General features: G+C 51.5%; 1 protein-coding gene across 9 annotated transcripts in view; it reads right to left on the reverse strand.

The window, feature by feature from the left end:
- Positions 1 to 11,263, reverse strand: part of AFAP1L2 (actin filament associated protein 1 like 2) — a 99,152-nt gene extending 87,889 nt beyond the window's left edge. For 2 of the 9 annotated variants that reach the window (XM_049697042.1, XM_049697048.1), the window contains exons 1-2: positions 10,938 to 11,259; positions 5,463 to 5,516 (exon numbers count right to left, since the gene is read on the reverse strand). In XM_049697042.1, coding sequence (XP_049552999.1) covers positions 5,463 to 5,516; positions 10,938 to 10,953 — 70 coding nt within the window. In that variant the 5' untranslated portion in view covers positions 10,954 to 11,259. Of the gene's footprint in view, positions 1 to 5,462; positions 5,517 to 10,555; positions 10,888 to 10,937 lie in introns of those variants that run through there. The other 7 variants (XM_049697043.1, XM_033420987.2, XM_049697040.1 and 4 more) reach the window with 6 other exon arrangements.
- Between the last annotated feature and the right edge of the window lie 6,277 nt (positions 11,264 to 17,540).

Raw genomic sequence — 17,540 nt, forward strand, 5'->3', positions numbered from 1 at the left:
CATGCCCGCGGCAGGCGTCCAGCTGTACTTGAGAAACGATGCTGAAACTGACCTGACACTTGCCCTGGTGAGTGGGCTCCACATTCTCACATAGAGAATGCAGGCTTCTCTGTCTGCTCCTCAGTCAACAGCATCATGTCGATGCCTCCCTGAAGACTTGAGAGCACTCGGGGCCCTTACCTCGGGGTCAGAGAAGCAAAAACCCCACTCACTCATGAATTAGAGCCCCCTCCCCCAGTCTCTTTCAGTCGTGAGTGGAGACCTGGGGGGTAGGGGCACGGGAGACAGTCATGCTTCCAAAGGATTTGATCTCAAAAGCAACAGACTAAATTCTCCCTTGGAGAACAAAATGACCTCTCCCACTCTCAAGGGAACCAGCGCGTGGCGAGCCAGGAGCGACACCTGGACCCCATAACTCTCGGAGATTTGCCCCCAGCCTGAACTGTTTACAGTTACACGCACCAAACCAGCATCAGATGGGCGGGAGATGGACACTTGCCCACGGGGAAGCCAGGAGGTCAATGGGAAAAAATTATTTTAGTCAATGTTGAGCCTTCATGTTTGGAATGTTTATCCAAACTGTGGCGATGTTCTCATGCTCCCCCTGTGCAGATGCCAGGCCGTCCTCTGATGCTGATTTCCAGGGAGCTTGGGATGGCAGTAGAAGGAGCCCCACCCAGGGCTGGGACTACTTCTTCCACCCCTTGGAGGTGAGCAGGTCACAGGGCTGTTTAAGGACCAGCAGAGAGGGCAAGAACTCTCCTGGGCATCCCAGCCTCTGTGACTAGTCACACTAACCCGCCCTGGGTCAGGTGGGACGGCTGGCAAGCTTTCATGGTTAGCATGGACCATGAGGGTTGGGGAAGGTGACCGTCTTTGCAGCAGGCAGTATGGAGTGACACTTTCTAGGGCCTGATGAAGCAGCAGGGGCTACACCGAACAGACTTCACCCAGGCCTTCTCTTCCAGGAAGGAATGAGATGCTCCTCGTTGGGCTGGGAGCATGCCCCATTTCCCACCCTGCCTCTGAGGTCATCAGCTCCTCCTGGGGAAGCCTGGAGTTCTAGCCTTGGCTGCTAGAAATAAGAGCAGAGACCTGGAGGCAAGGGGAGGCTCTCTCTTTCTGGGTCTTTCTGACCTTAGGTTCCTGGGGAAGATCCTTTTTCTAAAAATACAGGAGACCTGAACAGAACTGACAGAAAGGAAAAAAAAAGGGAGAAAGTCAAGAAGAAGAGAATAAAGGAATGAAAGAAGAGAGCAAGGGTGGGGGAGGGAGAAAAATAGAGAGAGAGGACGTTGAATGTACAGAAGCAGGTGTGAGCCTGTGTGCGCCCAGGAGGGGTCTTGCAGCACCTAACACACACTCACACTTGCCGGAGCTGGTTTTGTCATCAACCTGACCTGCTTTGCCACAGTCTAAGTTTCAGGGCACCTGGGACATTACTGAGTCTCACCCCAGCTCAGGTAGCCGGCAGTGGCTCTCTCAGGAGAGCCTCAAGGGCTTCAGACACCTGGAACTGTCACCACACACTAGACGATGGCACCGGACCGTCAAACACACCATGATCCTCAGCCACAACTCCAGAAATACCATCCACAGAGACCCCATCTCCAAATCAGGCTAGAAGACATGCATCCAACTCTGCCGTGACTGTCACGGACCAGCCGCACTGCATCAGGCACTCGAGCAACAGGTGTGAGGTTGTCTGTCCTCTGTCCAAGCTCTGCCACATCACCACCCTTTACTTCCTTCCACTTGTGCCAAGCAGAAGCCACAAGGGGCCTCTGTTCATGGAAGTATCTAGTGGTGGTGTCCATCTTCACTTCTTCAAAGAAAGTGCTAGAAGGGGATGCCACAAAAGGCCTGATGATGCAAAGGGCAGTAGGTTGGTGACCATCTCAGGCTCATAAGAAGTCTGATATTGTAAATGAGAGTATTTTTCCCCCAAGGAGACCCAAGAGCATGAAGATGAAGATAAGATGCCCCCAGCAGACCTGCCACCCAGTAAGTCCCAGCCCTGATATCAGGGACACCCAGCACCCTCGGAGTTCCTTCCCAAAGGCCCGTATTTGAATTTCAGTAAATCAGCTCAATATGTTCTAGGATTGTGGGTATTAAATAAGTCAGTGAAATCTCCAAACAATAAGCTCATTCAACACAATCTTTCTTCTCCCCCCTTCTGGGGACTTGAATATAGTTAACATGAATAAATCCTCTTGTGTAAAAACTGGGAAAGAAGAAAAAGGGGGGTGGAGGATGGAAGGAAATGGCAGGATTCCCACTTGTTGGTCTAAGAGGAAGGCTGACAGCCCTCAGAACCCCCCCAAAATGCCAGTAGGCCAGGGTAGCCTGGGGAGATGGTGGTAATCGTTTGCAGTCTGGGGAAGGAAGTATCTGGAATTTCCCCACCCATGCACTCCCAGCTTCTCCTCTGCAGCCCTCAAACTAGAATTCAAACTAGTACTGTTTGTACTCAACCTAGAAGTGGGTCCTTGGGCTGCCCCAAACCTGGCCCTTCCAAGGTGGACCCTCCACAAGCCAGGCCTGACCCTGCATCAGGGAAGATTCACTGCAAATATGCACAAAAAATATTCCCTGCCTCTACCCCACCCTCCACCACTGTCCCCCAACACAGTTGAGAAAATTGGGACTAAGGACTGCAATTATTCTATTATTATTCTGCTATTATTCAGCAATTCTTCCTGAATACCCCAAGAACAGGTAGAACGGACCTGCCTCTGTGGGTAGCTAGTGTCCTGGACACATTTATGATTAAGAAGCGTTGCATGTGTGAAATTCTCCTGTGTAGTTCATGACTGAAAGTTATCTGGGCCCATAGGGTCCTCAGGGATGAAAGTTCTGCAGCCTTCCAACCCACTGTACTTAACGACGACGAGAAGACACACGGTTGGCTACCCGGGTCATAGAGCCAAACACAGTTCACCTGAAGAACAAGCCAGTTTGACTTAGGGATTGAGTTTCTGGGAAATGGGAACCACTAAGCTCTTCAGATTCCATTAGGACCACCAGAACGATACGTCCTCATTCACGGGGGATTCTGCATCCCGTCTCCTGGACTGGTGAGCAAGGGCTGCTGCTCGCACATCACAAGGCTTTTCTCTGCCTGGAAACAAAAGGGCTGATCCCTTACCTCACATGGGAATAGGTGCATTATTTTGCTAAATCATGCATTCTCCCCCCCCTCAAAATCAATCCTAGCTAGCACAGACATGCAGGATTGCCAAAATCAAGAGGTCAGCCAGGAAATAATTATGGTGCAGACTCAATTCCAATTCAATAACTTCACTGGTGAAAAAAACAAAACAAAACAAAAAAAAAAACAAACCTTGCAGCATAAAGCCTGCCAAAGTCAATACATTAGATCCATGTGTGTGTAGCAGAAGAGTTCCCAGGGTGGGAACCCAGAGCTAATGCTTCAATATTCCATGACCCTCCTGGGCACATCTGCTGCCTGGGTTTTAGGAGACCTGCTTTTCCTTTTCTCTAAATAGAGGGAGAGCTTCCACCATCACCCTGTCTGTGCCTCACAGATACGTCTCTTGCGTTTAGCATACCGTCCCATAGTCATTTTGTTTTGCACCAAAATTCTTCACTGTCTTCTGCTGCACCTCCAGGTGGCTGCAGGCATGACCACACCAAGACCTCAGATGCTATTTACAACCTGTGATGGCCAACCACATGCTTGATCGATGCTTCATCTTATACCACAGTGTCACAAATGGCTAGTGTTTGTTTTAAAGTCAGCTTTCTGGAGGTATAATTTACACAAAGAAAGAAAAAACCAAAAACGCTTCCCTGTTGACTGTACAGCTCTAGAACTGTGTAACCACCACCACTATAAAGATGCAAAAAAAATGAAGATTTGTATCATTCTAGAAATTTCCCTCCTGCTCCTTTGTGGTGAATCCCTTGTCCCAGCCCTGGTAGCTACTGACCTGTTTCCCTTTCCGACAGTTTTGCCTTTTCCAGAAAGTCACATAAGTGGAATCATGCAGTGTGACTGCAGACTTTTCAAGACTGGCTTCTCTCCTCTAGGATACTGGTGGATATCCTTCGTGGTTAGTTGCAAACGGCTAGTTTTTAAGCTTTGGGCTTCTGCTTTCTTGTCAAAGAGACAAAATAACTGGCTCTAGTTCGTCTTTGCTACGGAGCAACCACATGTTTGATTTAGCTTTTAATAAAGCTGAGAGGCCTGGGAACAAGGCGACCCACCATCTCGGGTCTGCCCGGGACTAAGGGATTTCCTGAGACTGGGCACTTTCAGTGGCAAAACCAGGAAAGTCCCAGGCGAACTGGGACAGTTAGTCACCCTCCTTGGGAAAGACACCTCCACCGGCAGGAATGCACATGGCCCCGCTCCGATTCCTTCTGGGAGAAGCAGGCTGCTCTCTCAGAGCTAACAGCTAACCATCCTTCCTCCATTTAATGAGGAGCAGAAGGCCAATTTGCTGGGGCACAGCTCACCACACTCAACAGGCCTGCTGCTGTCTTTGATATCCCTGGGAGGGGTTCAAGGAAGTGAGAGGAGAACTCAGGGGTCTGTTTAGGAAACAACAGAGCAGGGCTTCTGTTGCTGTCGGTGCCCCTCCCTGCTCCTCCCTGAAATTTAAGGCCCACGGAGAGACGGGACGTGAAAATACAATACGCTGGGCTCATCTGGTTTTGCACCAGTGCAGCACGACGTCCAGGGTAACGCAGGCTCCGACATTTTCTACACGTTCTCCCTACTCCCTCTCAATGGAGTTTTTCGTTAGTTTGTTTTAAGACCAACTAGGGAGAAGGTGAGAGCCAAGTGACAGAAAATTAGTAAAGAGCTTGAAGTTCTAGTTAGAATTTAAGGGTCTCTCCTATATAAACTTACTGAGACAGCAAAGAAGTTCCTTGCCCAGCTCCTTTCCAGCTGACCTCAAGGGGATTACGTAGATGCTCTGAGAAGCTAGGCTGCCTGGGAACAGGCTGAACATCCCCAGCTCAGAGCTCCCAACAGCTTCGCAAAGCATGTGATGGGCACAGCTGGTGCCCAAATTAACGGTGAGGAACCACCCAACCCCCAAGAAGGCAGGAACTGGTGGGGCCAGGACGACATCACCGAGGTTTCAGGGTATTTGCTCCCTGAATTAATACAACATTGCCCCTTACAAGTACAGCACAGAAGCTCTTAACAATTATTCCATCAAGCAGCAGTTAGTAATCATTATCCTCACTCGTACAGGTGAGGAGACAAGGCCCAGAGAGATTAATTGACTTGCCCAAGGTCGCACAGCGAGTTAGTGGCAAAGGTCAGATTAGAACCCTGAGCCCCGGAGTGCCCAGGCTGGCGCCCAGCTCCACGAGATCCCTCAGCCATCGGTCCAGAGCATGGGCAGAGCCAAGTCTGTGCCCTCGGGAGCCCTGGAGGCCAGGTGAGCTTCTGCGGAGGGCACAGGCAGGCTCATACTCACAAGCAGAAACCTGCAGCATCCTTCTCTGTACCACCAGACAGCAACACCCCTGTGCTGGAACAGACAGAAACAAGGCTCAAGTCGGGAAAGCCAAGGGTGGCCACTGCTGGCTTGCATCTCCACTTCCGGAATCTGGCTTTGAGATCATGCCTCATTTCCCTTTGTGACCCAGGGCTGCCCCTGAGGGCCGGAACCTGAGAGAGGAGGCACTCCTGTTGCCTGCAATTCATTCCTTCCTTCATTCCCCCATCTTGTCTCAGGCACTTACTATGTGCCTGGCAGTGCACTAGGGGCTGAGGGGGAGGGATCCTTGGAGGAGAGAGATACCCCTGTCTTGAAGGGGCTTCAGGGGAGACAGACACAGAGGCATATAATGATAAGACAATGTGACTTTAATTCAACAGTTTTTGAGCACTTAACGATGTGCTACACCTAAAATAGTGAGGGAACACAGAGCAACTCAGGGGAGGCTTCATGGAAGAGGAGGCATGTGGGCCAGGTCCTGAAGACGGAGGAGAGTTTCACTGAGTGGCTAATCCCTTCCTGGCTAAAAGGACACTGATAAGGAATGAGCCTGAAAACTGCTCCTAGAACTTCTTTCTAAATAAGCCCTTGTTGTTATTAGAACAGGAATCTACCCTTTAGAAACTCACTTCTCAGGGATCTCTTATCTTGGTTGTGACTTGCTGAGTTGTTGCTTAATCTCTTTCGGCCTCAGTGGATCTGTCTCTCAAATGGAAGCGAATAATCCTGCATTTCAGAGAGTGGCTCCAGGCTTTGGAGACGCGTTCACACAAAGGTCCTTGAGAAACAAATTCCTCACATGTCCGATGGCATTCTCTTTCCCACCAAAGCTGCCTTTCTCCACTCTCAACAGGAAATTGGTTTTATTTATAAGAATCACAATCCTAAACTGGAGTTTGTTGGGCTGCCCACATTCCCTCCCTCATTTTCCTCCCCTCCTCAAGACATACCCTCCCTCCAGAGATTCCTCAGTAACCACAGAGCAAGTAGCATTGAAGAGTGCTCGGAAAACCTGATGGCCAAACACTGGGGGGTGTTTTCTAGAAGGGGAAACTGAGGCCTGGACAGCTCAGCATCTCACCTGACCAAGCAGATCCCTTGGGACTCCCGGTTCCCAAGCTGCTGCCTCTTCCTCGCACCCTGACTGTTCTCCCTTCCATTTCAGCCTGGGCTCTGGGCAGACGTGCCATCCTCCCTTGGCCTGGGGAAAGTCTCCCTTCTCTGGATGACAGAAGTCTTTAGAGAAACACTTCCCATCATTAAAGGGATTTGGAAGAAAACTGGCATAGCTTCCTTAGCTTTGAAGCTCCTTGGCCCCTCCCGGCCCTTTAATGGTCCTTGGAACCAGCCCAGTTCCCAGAGCTCCCGCCCCTTCAGAAGAGGGGAAGGGCTGGGAGCAGAATTCCCCCACCCCTCCTGGCCTTTCAGCACCAAAGGTGACCTCTCAGTGGTTGTTTCAGACCATTTCATTGCCAAGGCATCAAGGGCTCCCACACAAAGAGCTTCAAAGTCAGGAGGGCTTGGGGTCAAGTCCAACCATGAGCAAACGCTGAGCTTAGGACTCTGAAGCATCACTTTGGAGACTGTTTTTCAGTAGCTTCCCCACAGCCTTTTAAAGCCCATAACAGCTTCAGGTGAATTACATTAGATTTCTGTAGGTATCACAAGATTTGGTTAAACCACATCACGTGCGTATGGAGCGGGGTATCCATCTCACTCGCTCTTATTTTCCAGGTGAGGAAAGTGTTATATAATTATCTTTTTTCAATGGTTCTCATTGTTGGCTACACACTAGAATCACCTAAAAAACACGCTTAAGCCGAACCCTTAGACCAATTAAATCAGAATGTCTTGGGTGGGGTCTATGCATCCATATTTTTTAAAGCTCCCTGGATGTTTCCCACATGTGTCTGAAGTTAAGACCCTCTGCTTTAAGTAGAACTTCAGCTGGGAAAACCTGAGCTCCTAGACGTGGAAAAACAACATATTCAGATGATTCTTCTGAAGGTGAAATGAATATTATCAATCTGTTTATCTCTTTTAATTAGTTTTCCTTTTTTGGACCTTCCCTGACCACAGATCTCATGATTCCCACATAAGCTTTCAAGTATTTTTACTGGCTTGACTCTTCACAGCTCATCTCTACCTTCCAGTACCCTAGAGCCAAGTGCCCTCTCCCGAAAATCAGGTGATATGATTCAGAAACCAAAGAATACAGGAAAAGAATGATACACTTTCAACCAATTACTGTGATCCAAATTAAAGTGACTATCTCAACCTTGCATGTTTGTATCCAAGTGTGACACAATTTCAGGAAGCTTTGGCATGGACTTCCAAGTGCAATACCACAGACAGTAGGTCAGTCACATTTGGCCCTGGACACACTCACCAGCTGGAAGAGCAGTAGGAACCAGAATCCTTGACTACATGGTGTGAATTCAGCCAGTGGGCTTATGCACAGTGATACGAGGATGCCCTTACGAGATTCATAAATATGTAAACACCCAAGGATGGGAACGGTCTCAACGTACCCCGCAGGGCTTAGCACAGCTAAGACAACACCGAAGAGATTCACGTACAAGACACAGCAATTCTACCATCACTTTCTAGGACAACTCTTATAAAAGCTCCACCTCTCTGGGGAAGACACCCTCACCTACTGCCTCCACCACCACCTTGTTTTTGCTTAAGAGAATCATGGCTGTCTCCAGAATGGCTTAGAAGGGATGAGGAGAAAGCCTGGAAATGTTTCTGCATTACACACAGGGTGATATTCCAGTCTTTACCTCCAGACGTCTCTTTACCTCTTACAGAACAATGGAAAGTCAGCCCAGAGCCTAAAAATGATAGGCTGGTTTTGGAGATGCACAATATGTGACTTGTAGGCTGGGGAACGTGGAAAACAGTTTCTCCTAATGTGGACTGATTTGTGTGATTTACAAATGAGAGAAAACATTTTGAGAATCTGGAGATGGTGATGAGGCATTCAACCTATTTGTGAGGAGAGAGAGCTCAAAACTGGGAACTTAGAAACATAGAAGGAGACATTTAAATAACAAATTTTAAAAGCGTCACAAACAATTCTTTACAATTTTTACCTATGTTCTGAGAGCCCAAGTATACCTTGCTCTTCCATTTAATTTTGTTGTTAAAACCACCATACCTAGTCATTCCATAATTATTCAATCTTACCAAAAAAAAAAAAAAAACAACCCTCACTCTCTGACAAGCGAGAGACTACAGATACTAGTTAGAGTTGCACTGGTTAATGGAAGACTGGGTCCAACATGCTTAGTTTTGCACAGATCAACTTTTCAAGTCAATGACTGTTCAAAGCGCAACTCAGCTTCTCCAGTGAATGGGGAATTCTAGATCCCTGGTGAAGTGGGGGATCCCCAAATTCCTTGGCTTAAAGGTCCAGTAAACATATTAGTAGCTTCACCAGTGAAACCTGGAGATTTTTCTCCATAGTCAAAACACTAAAAGATGGGCTGGGTTAGCCCCTGCAATCCAGCTAATTCTCAGATGTATTCGCTTATCACTCGCTGTGTTTGATTTACTGCAAAATGAGGAGGCAGATACATGTGTTACCAGAAACATAAACACTCTGAACGGGAAACTAAATTTCCTTCAGTTGGCGAAAACCTCTTAGAGATCTTGGAGGGTGGGAGGATGTTAAACCCCCAAGAGGAAAAGATAAGTAAGAAGACTTTCTCAGGTTAAGGGCCAAGTCAAAAGCTATTAATACAAAAACCTTCTGATGATAACTGGGCATTTGGAAAGACGACACAAAATGTTATCATTTGCCCTAACTCAGAAGGATTAATATACTGATTTGATCAAGTAGCTTACAACCAGGACCTTCAACCAGCAGCTAACACAATTCAGGAAGGGCAGACTCTGAGCTGGAAGTGGCCCTCAGGGAGGCGACTCAAGTCTCGAATTCCCTGGGAGGGTCCCTCCCAAAGGGCGGAGGGGCCCCAGCCGGGTGGAGAGCAGCAAATTGCAATTTTAGAAGGAGAGGGCCTGTGGCTTCCTCAAGTGTTCTGAGACTACCGAAGCACGCATTCAGGCACAAAACTGATGTGATCTCACCAGAATCTGAGACAAAAAACCACCCGCTTAGAAATGTGAGAGAGGCTCCAGGGAGGGTTCACAGAAAACGAAAAAGGAAGGTTGTCAACTAATTTAACTCGGTCTCCCCAGCTGGCTTCTGTGCTCCTGGCAAAGACCCTTCCTTTACATGTGAAGCCCTGCCCAAGATTTAGTTCTTTCACCCTCACCTGTAACCAGGTGACCCAAATAAGGAAAGAGAAAAATCAAAAGATACAACTGGTTTAGGGGACCAAAGCTGAGCCCTAAAAGTTTGTCAGTTCAGAAATGAGAAACCACTGGAGTGAGATTCCTTGGGAATCTGAGCGGCCTCCTTTATTACTCTCTCCCAGGGGGAAATAAATATAGAAACAGTATTTCCTTTTGCAGGTTTGGCAGAGACGAGTCCAGGACGAGAAAGTGCAAGAAGCTTTCCCAAAGGAAAGGAGTTGGCGGAGGGGTCCAGGGGGGTCCCCGCAGCGTCATGCTTAAGGGGCAGCTCTTTAACCTCCTTTTCCAAACGATGTGCAATCCGAGGCTTCTAGACTCCAGCCCCGGCGCTCTAAGCACGGGAGCGAGTCGGGCACAGCCAGCACACCAGGGTTTGGCCGAGATCCCCGGCCCAGGCCAACCCCAAAACTTGCCCAGCTGATTACGAGCTAAGCCCTTGGGCTGAGACGCGCTCCACCTGCCGGGCACCCCGCTCTGCCCCCAATCCCTGCACCTCGCTCTTGCTTGGGGGTAAAGCAGCGGAGAAGGGCTCGGAGAGAGACAGTTCACCGGGGCAGCTTAACGATTGGGATGGCCCGACCAAGCCCGGAAGAAAGCTGCGCGCCCACCCCCAACTTACGCCCAAGCGCATCCCCTCGCAGGCTTTCTCCGGGTTTGCAAGAAGTCCTCCACTCCGGCTGGCGCCCGCTCGAGAAACCCCAACTACCTGCCCCTTTGCCACCCAAGCAGCCCCGCACTGTTCCGACCTCACTCGGGAACTCCTCGGCCTCGCTCCATCTTTCCGGGGCGACCGGGGCTTAGAGGGTGGGTCTCCAAGCGCACCCCGGGTCCTCCAACAGGTGAGAGGCCTCGCCACGCCGACCCCGGCCCTCCGCGCCTGGGAGGATCAAAGCTCCCGGGCCGCAGCCGCCACCTAGGAGTCCGCTCTACCAGCCCGCGGCGCCGCCGTGGCCCGGGTCTTCGACCCAGATCCGGGCTGGGCGGGGGCAGCCGGCCTGGCTCACCTGAGCCCCGGCGGGACGCGAGGCGCACCTGGTGACGCCTCTCGCTATGCCCGGCCTTGCTTTCCGGCGTGGCGCGGGGCGAGTAGGTGTTGGGGGCGCGCCGGCCCGGGACCGGCGTCCTCACCTTTGAACCGCTCCATCTGGGCCGCGGCGTGCGCTCCTCGCGGCTCGGCTCCGGCGCTGCGCTCTCTGCGCTCTCTGCGCTCGGCTCCGCGCCCAGGGCTGCCGCGCTGGCCCCTCCCCGTGAGGTCACGCTCGCGGCGGGACCTCCTAGCGCGCCTGGCGCGCCCGGGGCCCTCGGACCCGGTCCCCTCCCGGCGCGCCGGTCCCCTCCCGGCGCGCCGGCCCCGCAGAGGAACTCCGCGGCCGGCCTGGGCGGACTTTCAGCGTTCAAGTCCGTGCGCGCCCCGGGCCCCACTCCCGCGGCTGCGTGGCAGCTGCTTCACGTCCCGGCCCCGGGATGGCGGGAGGGAGACCGAGACGTGCCCAAACCCTGGGGGAGGCCCCGGGGAGGGGCGGGCCTACGAGAGCCGTTCTTCCAGCCGCCGGGCTGCGAACCCACTGCCGAGAGCGGGAGATTGAGGGCTCAGTAGGAAGACAGATAGGTGCCTAGAGCGCCCCCCGCTCGATCCCCGGGCCCGCGCCCTTTCGCCTTTGGCGTTTCTCGAGGGGAGACGTGGGGAGAGCGCTGGGGTCAACCGAGCCCGCCCCCAGTTCTTCGGGAATCGCTCCCACTCTCTCGCAGTCTCTCTGGGCAGCCGAAGGCACACACATCTACTTGCTGTCTTTTACCCCAGCCCAGGTTTCCTGGGCGCCTTGTGCCAGGCTCTTCTGAGAAAGACTAGGATTTCTAGAGCCGCCTAGATGAATCGGGGGGCGCCGGGTTTCTGGGCTGGCGCAGCGCCAACCGCCCTGGAGGGGTACCATCTCTTCCATAGGGAGCTCAATCATGGCTCTAACTGCACCCTGCACCAACGCTGCCACCAAGGTCCACACTAATGTCCTTTACATTTTTTTGTTGTTTTGGGGTTTTTTTTTTTTGCCATCGATCCCTCCACTCTCACGCCCTCTCAACATGCCCATGTCCTCCCCACCTGCCCCCAAAGAAGATCCATGTTTTCCTCTAAACTTCCATTTTCACTTTAAAATCTCAATCACAGTTTTTTGCTGAACGCCTGGTTTTTCAACATGTCTCCCCCAACTTCCTTGAAGGAACACTTAAGGATGATTTGTTGTTGCTGTTTTCTAAAAGACATCCTAATTCTTCCTCAGAACAGCAGTTAGCTCTGATGTTTGGAAATCTTCTGTCCCAGCGGTCTTAGAAATGTCTTTCTCAGCTCCGTTAGCAGCTAACATCCACGGAGCCATCCTCTCAAACCAGGCATGAGGCTGAGGGCTGTACGTGCGCAGCCTTTAATTTTCCCAATGACCCTGTGAATTATTTCTGTCATGTAGTTGAAGAAACTGAGGCTTACAGAGGTTAAACAACTTGCCCAAAGTCACACAGCTAAAAGAGAACACAGCAGGCATTAAGCGCACGTGGTCTGCTTCCAGATGTTTATTCACAAAACTTTCCTGGAGCTCATAGGAAGTACCAGGCTGTCTGTCACTGTCTTGGGGAGCACGCAGACAAGTGAACAATGATGGCCCAGCCAGGTAGGGGCTCTGATTAGACCCAAGCACAAGGGATTCTGGAAGCCCAGTGGAGGGCCCTGATCCAGCCTGGAAAAGCCTCCTAAGCCTTCTAGAAGAGGGGATGGCTGAGCTGAGTCTTAAAAGATGAGTTAGAGCTAGGGTGATGACAGGAGAGGCAAAAGGACTGCAGCCTTCCAGGCAGAAAGGACAGTGGGGACAATGGCAAAGAGGCCACACCAAGGCTCTGTGCCTGAGCACAGGGCGTGAGGGAGATGGAAGGGCCAAGGCGGACGCTGCGGTTTCCAGCAACTTCGATGACCAGGTGGTGAGTGTCCCCAGTCAGCCAGTCCTCAGATATTTATTACCTGAGCCCCTGTCAGGTGCCAGGCGCTACCAGGCACTGCAGAGCGTGTGAGTCAGGTGGCCGAGGGACTGCTGGTAGGAGTGTGGGGTGGGACGACAAGCAGGAAAGGAGCTGAGCATCCCTGAGTCAGACGCAGAGACGTGTTAGCAGGTTGGGGTGTTGCGGGCAGAATGTGAAGGGCCCCCAGCATCTCCAGGGGGCTTAGAGTCCTGGATCTGAGCCTTCAAACTCACCCCCGTACATTATTTCAATTCTCGCAGCCACTCTTCCAGGTGGGCCCAGCTCACGGGGGTTCAAAAAATAGGAAAAGTAAAGGTTGCAGCAAGAATGCAAGCATCTCAGGGGACCAGGGGACAGGAAATAGTGTTCAGGGGGCCTTGGGAAGCTGGGACAGGGAACCGGGTCGGGACGGAGGGTGCTCTTGCTTTTTTGTGTTCTCCCTCGTCCCTCCCTTTCCCCATCTTGCAAATGGCCGGGGCTGGTGCCCACCCTCCCATGTACAGTGTCCATCACTGGGTCCCGGGTTTCCTTTCAAGTTCTCAAGAAGAATCTGATCGTGCAGCTTGTTGTTTTGAAACCAGCCTCAAGTCTGGTGGCTGGTCACTCTTGGGCAGATTTCAGCTCCAGCTGTCAGCTGGGGCCAGCGGGGAGAGGTTACATGGTCCAGCCCCACTCAGCAGGGCCTTTGTTCCAGCTGGCCCTCCCAGAGGAATAAGAGCAGGGTTGGCTCTGACTGAGGTCACTAAGTATAAAAGGTGGGGTTAAACTACCTCCATCCTGTGAATGAGAGGAGTTAGGGCCTCACCAAAGTCACCAAGTTAGGTAATCTCTCTTTCAGAACTCAAAACTCAGGTTTCCTGATTCCAAACCCTGTGCTGTGTCACACCCCTGAGTTCCGGCTTTACCGGGGCTCTAACTGGACAGGGCTTTACCCCAGCCAGTCCTCTGGTAGCTGTCTCTGTAAGCACTTCCTGTAACGGCAACCCCTCTCTGCAGGCTGGGGAGGGGGAGGCTCGATATCCCTATCATGCCTACTCCCTCCCCCCCACCCCCCCACCCCACCCCTACCCACCCCCTGGCTCCAGCCCGTTAATTACCTCTTCCTAAATCCTCTCTAGTTTATCAGGGAAACTTGGCAAATCCCAGAGCCTCTAGACAAACAGAAATCAATCGGAAATGTATGCAGAGTGAATTTAAAATGGGACTTCACTGCCCTTTGCAAGAATGAAACCGAAACACTACTTCAAACCATCCGTAGGAATCAGGCCTCTGGAAAGCTCAGTACTGTGTCCCCCTCGCTCCAAGTCCTGGGTGTGGTTTAACCCTGTGTCTTCAGTCACTTTGCAACTTCCACAAAGGAGCCACTCACATTCAAATTATAATTCATTGAGTTTCTGGCCTCCGGGATCAGACAAGCTGGTTTCCTTCTCAACCTTCTGAGGGCTATGACCGACCCCACCCCATACCATAGGATCCCAATGGGCTGTTCTGTTGCAGGCAGTCCTAAAACCAAACTGAGTACCCCCAGCCTGGAGTGTAGGGGGTGGGTGGGTGTGGGGTGGAGGTGCACCGGGCCCTCTGGGTGTGCAGGTGGAAGTGTCGGCGACACAGATGACTGACGGGCTGCTTCTCCCTTAATTCCTAAACCAATTCTCGGCACCAGACAGCTTTCTTCAACCGCAAAGGGGTTGAGGCTGTTGCCAGCTGGGGCAATGAAGAGGGGAGCCCAGTTTTACAAGATTTATCCTGTTTCATTCTCACAACCATCCAGGCAGCACATACTATTTCCCCTTATTTCACACATGGAGAACCTAAGTAACTTGCCCAAGGTCACCACTGGGGGCCAGTCCCATTTGAACAGCGTCTCTGACCCAACTACCGAGGAGTAGAAATGCTGCATCGTATGGTACTTCTGTGTTTAACTTTTTGAGGAACCACCAAAATATTTCCCCCAGTGGCTCCACCATTTCACATTCCCACCAGCGATGCACACGTGCTGCAATTTCTTCACCTCCTCACCAACACTTATTTTCCATTTTTTAAAATTACTCCCATCCTAGTGGGTTTCTTTATTATTTTAAGTCTCTGAAGTCAACAAGGCATGAAGTTAACATTTCTTAAACCTGAGTCGTTGCTACACGAGTGTATTTTATATTATACAGTGAGGACGGCTGGCTGGAGTTCAACCCTCTCGGAGTTTTACATTTGAGGAAACCAAGGCCTGGAATCTTGACGTAGGAAGTGTTCATTCAATATTCAGGTGATCGAGCCTCTCAGCCAGCATGTTTGAAATACTCCAGAATTTAAAAACAAAAAAAAACCCAATAAATATTTGGCCTAAAGAAAGCAAGCAAATCTAGGCTGAGAGCGAGTAGACAGAGGCGAGGAGAGTGGGGCGGTCGGAGGAGGGGGATTCCTGGGTGCCCCTCTGGTTGGACTCTGTGCCAGAGCCCACAGTGCGTAGCTTGATAGGGAAAAGCAGGAAGTACCAGTGCCACTGCCTGGTCTCCTGGTGCCCTTACCTCCATAGCAGGGCTGGCACAGCAGAGGGATACAGGCCTACAGACTGGGGAGAATGTGAGCTTTTAGCTGCACCTCTAGGAAATCTTCAGCTTAGAAAAACCACTCCTAGTCTATTCTGGTCAATATTCCTATAATGATTTGATTTCTATAAAGGGGCTATTTATGTTTATAACTTTCCTTAAGATATTCCTGTCAGGTAGAGTAGACGAAAGGTGACTCTCCGAAGATCTACGTAACTGAAGATCAAAGAATCCAAGAATGTCCCTTTGGAAGTAGGTGGACACAGGACCCCTTATTTCATACCAGAGCGGCCTGTGATTCCAGGAGCAGGTCTGCTTGTCCAGGTCACGCTGGGGGTCAAGGGCTCATGGCCCAGGGCCCAGGGCTCCTCTGGGCCTCCCTTCTGTGGTCTGAGCGTCCTGGGCCCTCCTTGGTCCCTAGGACCGTGGATGGGCAGGGCTGCTGGGTTTCCTGACTCCGTGTACAAAGGTCACATTCTGTTCTCGCAGCTCTGCGGTGCCAGCTGGGCCGCACACTTCCTCTCAGCTCTGGAAAAGCACACTGGAGGTTTTCATAAACGACTCCCACACCATCCCCATTCTGATGTGCTGCCCCCCACTCTCCAGAGAGATCCAGGATTGACTCTCCTTCATCACCTTTCTCCCTTTCCTCCTGAAGTCACACATCCACTCCTAGCTAACAGGTAAGATTCTCAAATGCTCAGCTGGGTCTTCTCTCCAGTAAATTGGGACTGTGGGAGTGAAAGGACACGTTCTCCGGTCATCTTCCCACCAAATCAGAGGCTCTGAAACTCGGTGGACACAGGCATCCTCGCTCTGTCTTTTCCTCTCTCCGTGTTGTCGCTCCTAACACTTGCCCCAGCCCATCTCTAGGCCCTTTGCCTCCCATTTCCTGCCTTGATTCCCAGTCCTTCGATGCAGAACATTTCACAGCTGTCTGGAAACTTGGAATCAATAGCGAATCCAACCGTGTGACCTGACGCTCGGGATGCAGGAACCCAGAGAGGTGCCAGGACCAACCCAAGGGGGCCAGCAGCTGGCAGGTGGCACCAGAGCCCAGACACGGTATCCAGCAAGAGCTCTTCTTCCAGCTGCTTCTGCTCAGGGCTTGGCTGCCCTTTCTGCCTGGGTAGTCCTAATCCTGTGTCATCCTGGATCATACAGTAGCCCTGACACTTGCCTGAAGTCTGGTGCCTGGGCAGTTGTCAGGGTCTTGATCTTGGATTCACTTGCTTGATTGTTTTTGCTGACTCTTCCCGTGGTTGCTAAGATCATCCTTTCTCAGATGAGGCTCAGAGAGAAATGCAGCTGGACCAGAACTGGCAGCCCCGCAGGTTCTTCAGAGTCCCCAGATAAGGCCACCTTGCAGAGGAATCATTCATTTGTGCCTGGAAGCAGAGTACTTCCTGCTTCCTTTCCTGAACTCCCTTCCCCTGCAGAGTCCCAGCTGTCCTTCCAGACCCAGCCCAGAGGCCTTTCTCCTTCATCCAGTCTTCCCAGAATGTTTCGAAAGGACTGAAGGATTAAAAAGATTCTTGAACTCCTGTAACACTTCCCCCCTCCCCCCCAGATCCATTTCTCATTTAATAACAGAAAAAAATGACTGTCTTTTTAGGTCTGGGTCTCTCCAAATAGCCTGTAGGATCCTGTGAGCAGGAGCTCAGTATAGGCCCCTAGATAGCCCACCAGTCAGGACTGGCAAGTCTTGGGTGCCTGGGATTTAGAGATTGGCTGTGGGCCCACAGACCCGGCCACAAGCCCACAGCCGCTCACGCAGAGGCAACCACCTCTCTGCAGTCGGTGCTTCCCCAGCACTGCGCTGCCAACAGGCTTAGCTCCCCAAGGCCTCTTGGGGCTGCCTGGGCCCCATACCAGGCCAGAACAGCTCAGCCTGTTAATCCTTCTCCATCTAGCAAGGCTGAGCTCCTTCAGACTCTCGTTGCTGGGTTTCGGAATCCACTCTCTCCCGGTTGACACGCCAGGTGACTCTTCTTCCCACTCCTTGGTGTACTCTTTGTGGATCCCCTTCCAATGGTTGGATGAATGGAGTGGAATTTTAAGCCTTTTCCCCCAAAGTCACCGATTGGGGTAAGGTATAGCAATGGGAAGTCATCACCTAGAGGTTGGCTCAATCTTGCGGAAACAAGATTCCATTAGTATTTAAGGCAAAGTGGGCCCGCACTGA

Source organism: Orcinus orca, chromosome 14 (genome assembly GCF_937001465.1).
Source record: "Orcinus orca chromosome 14, mOrcOrc1.1, whole genome shotgun sequence".
NCBI classification, from domain to species: domain Eukaryota; kingdom Metazoa; phylum Chordata; class Mammalia; order Artiodactyla; family Delphinidae; genus Orcinus; species Orcinus orca.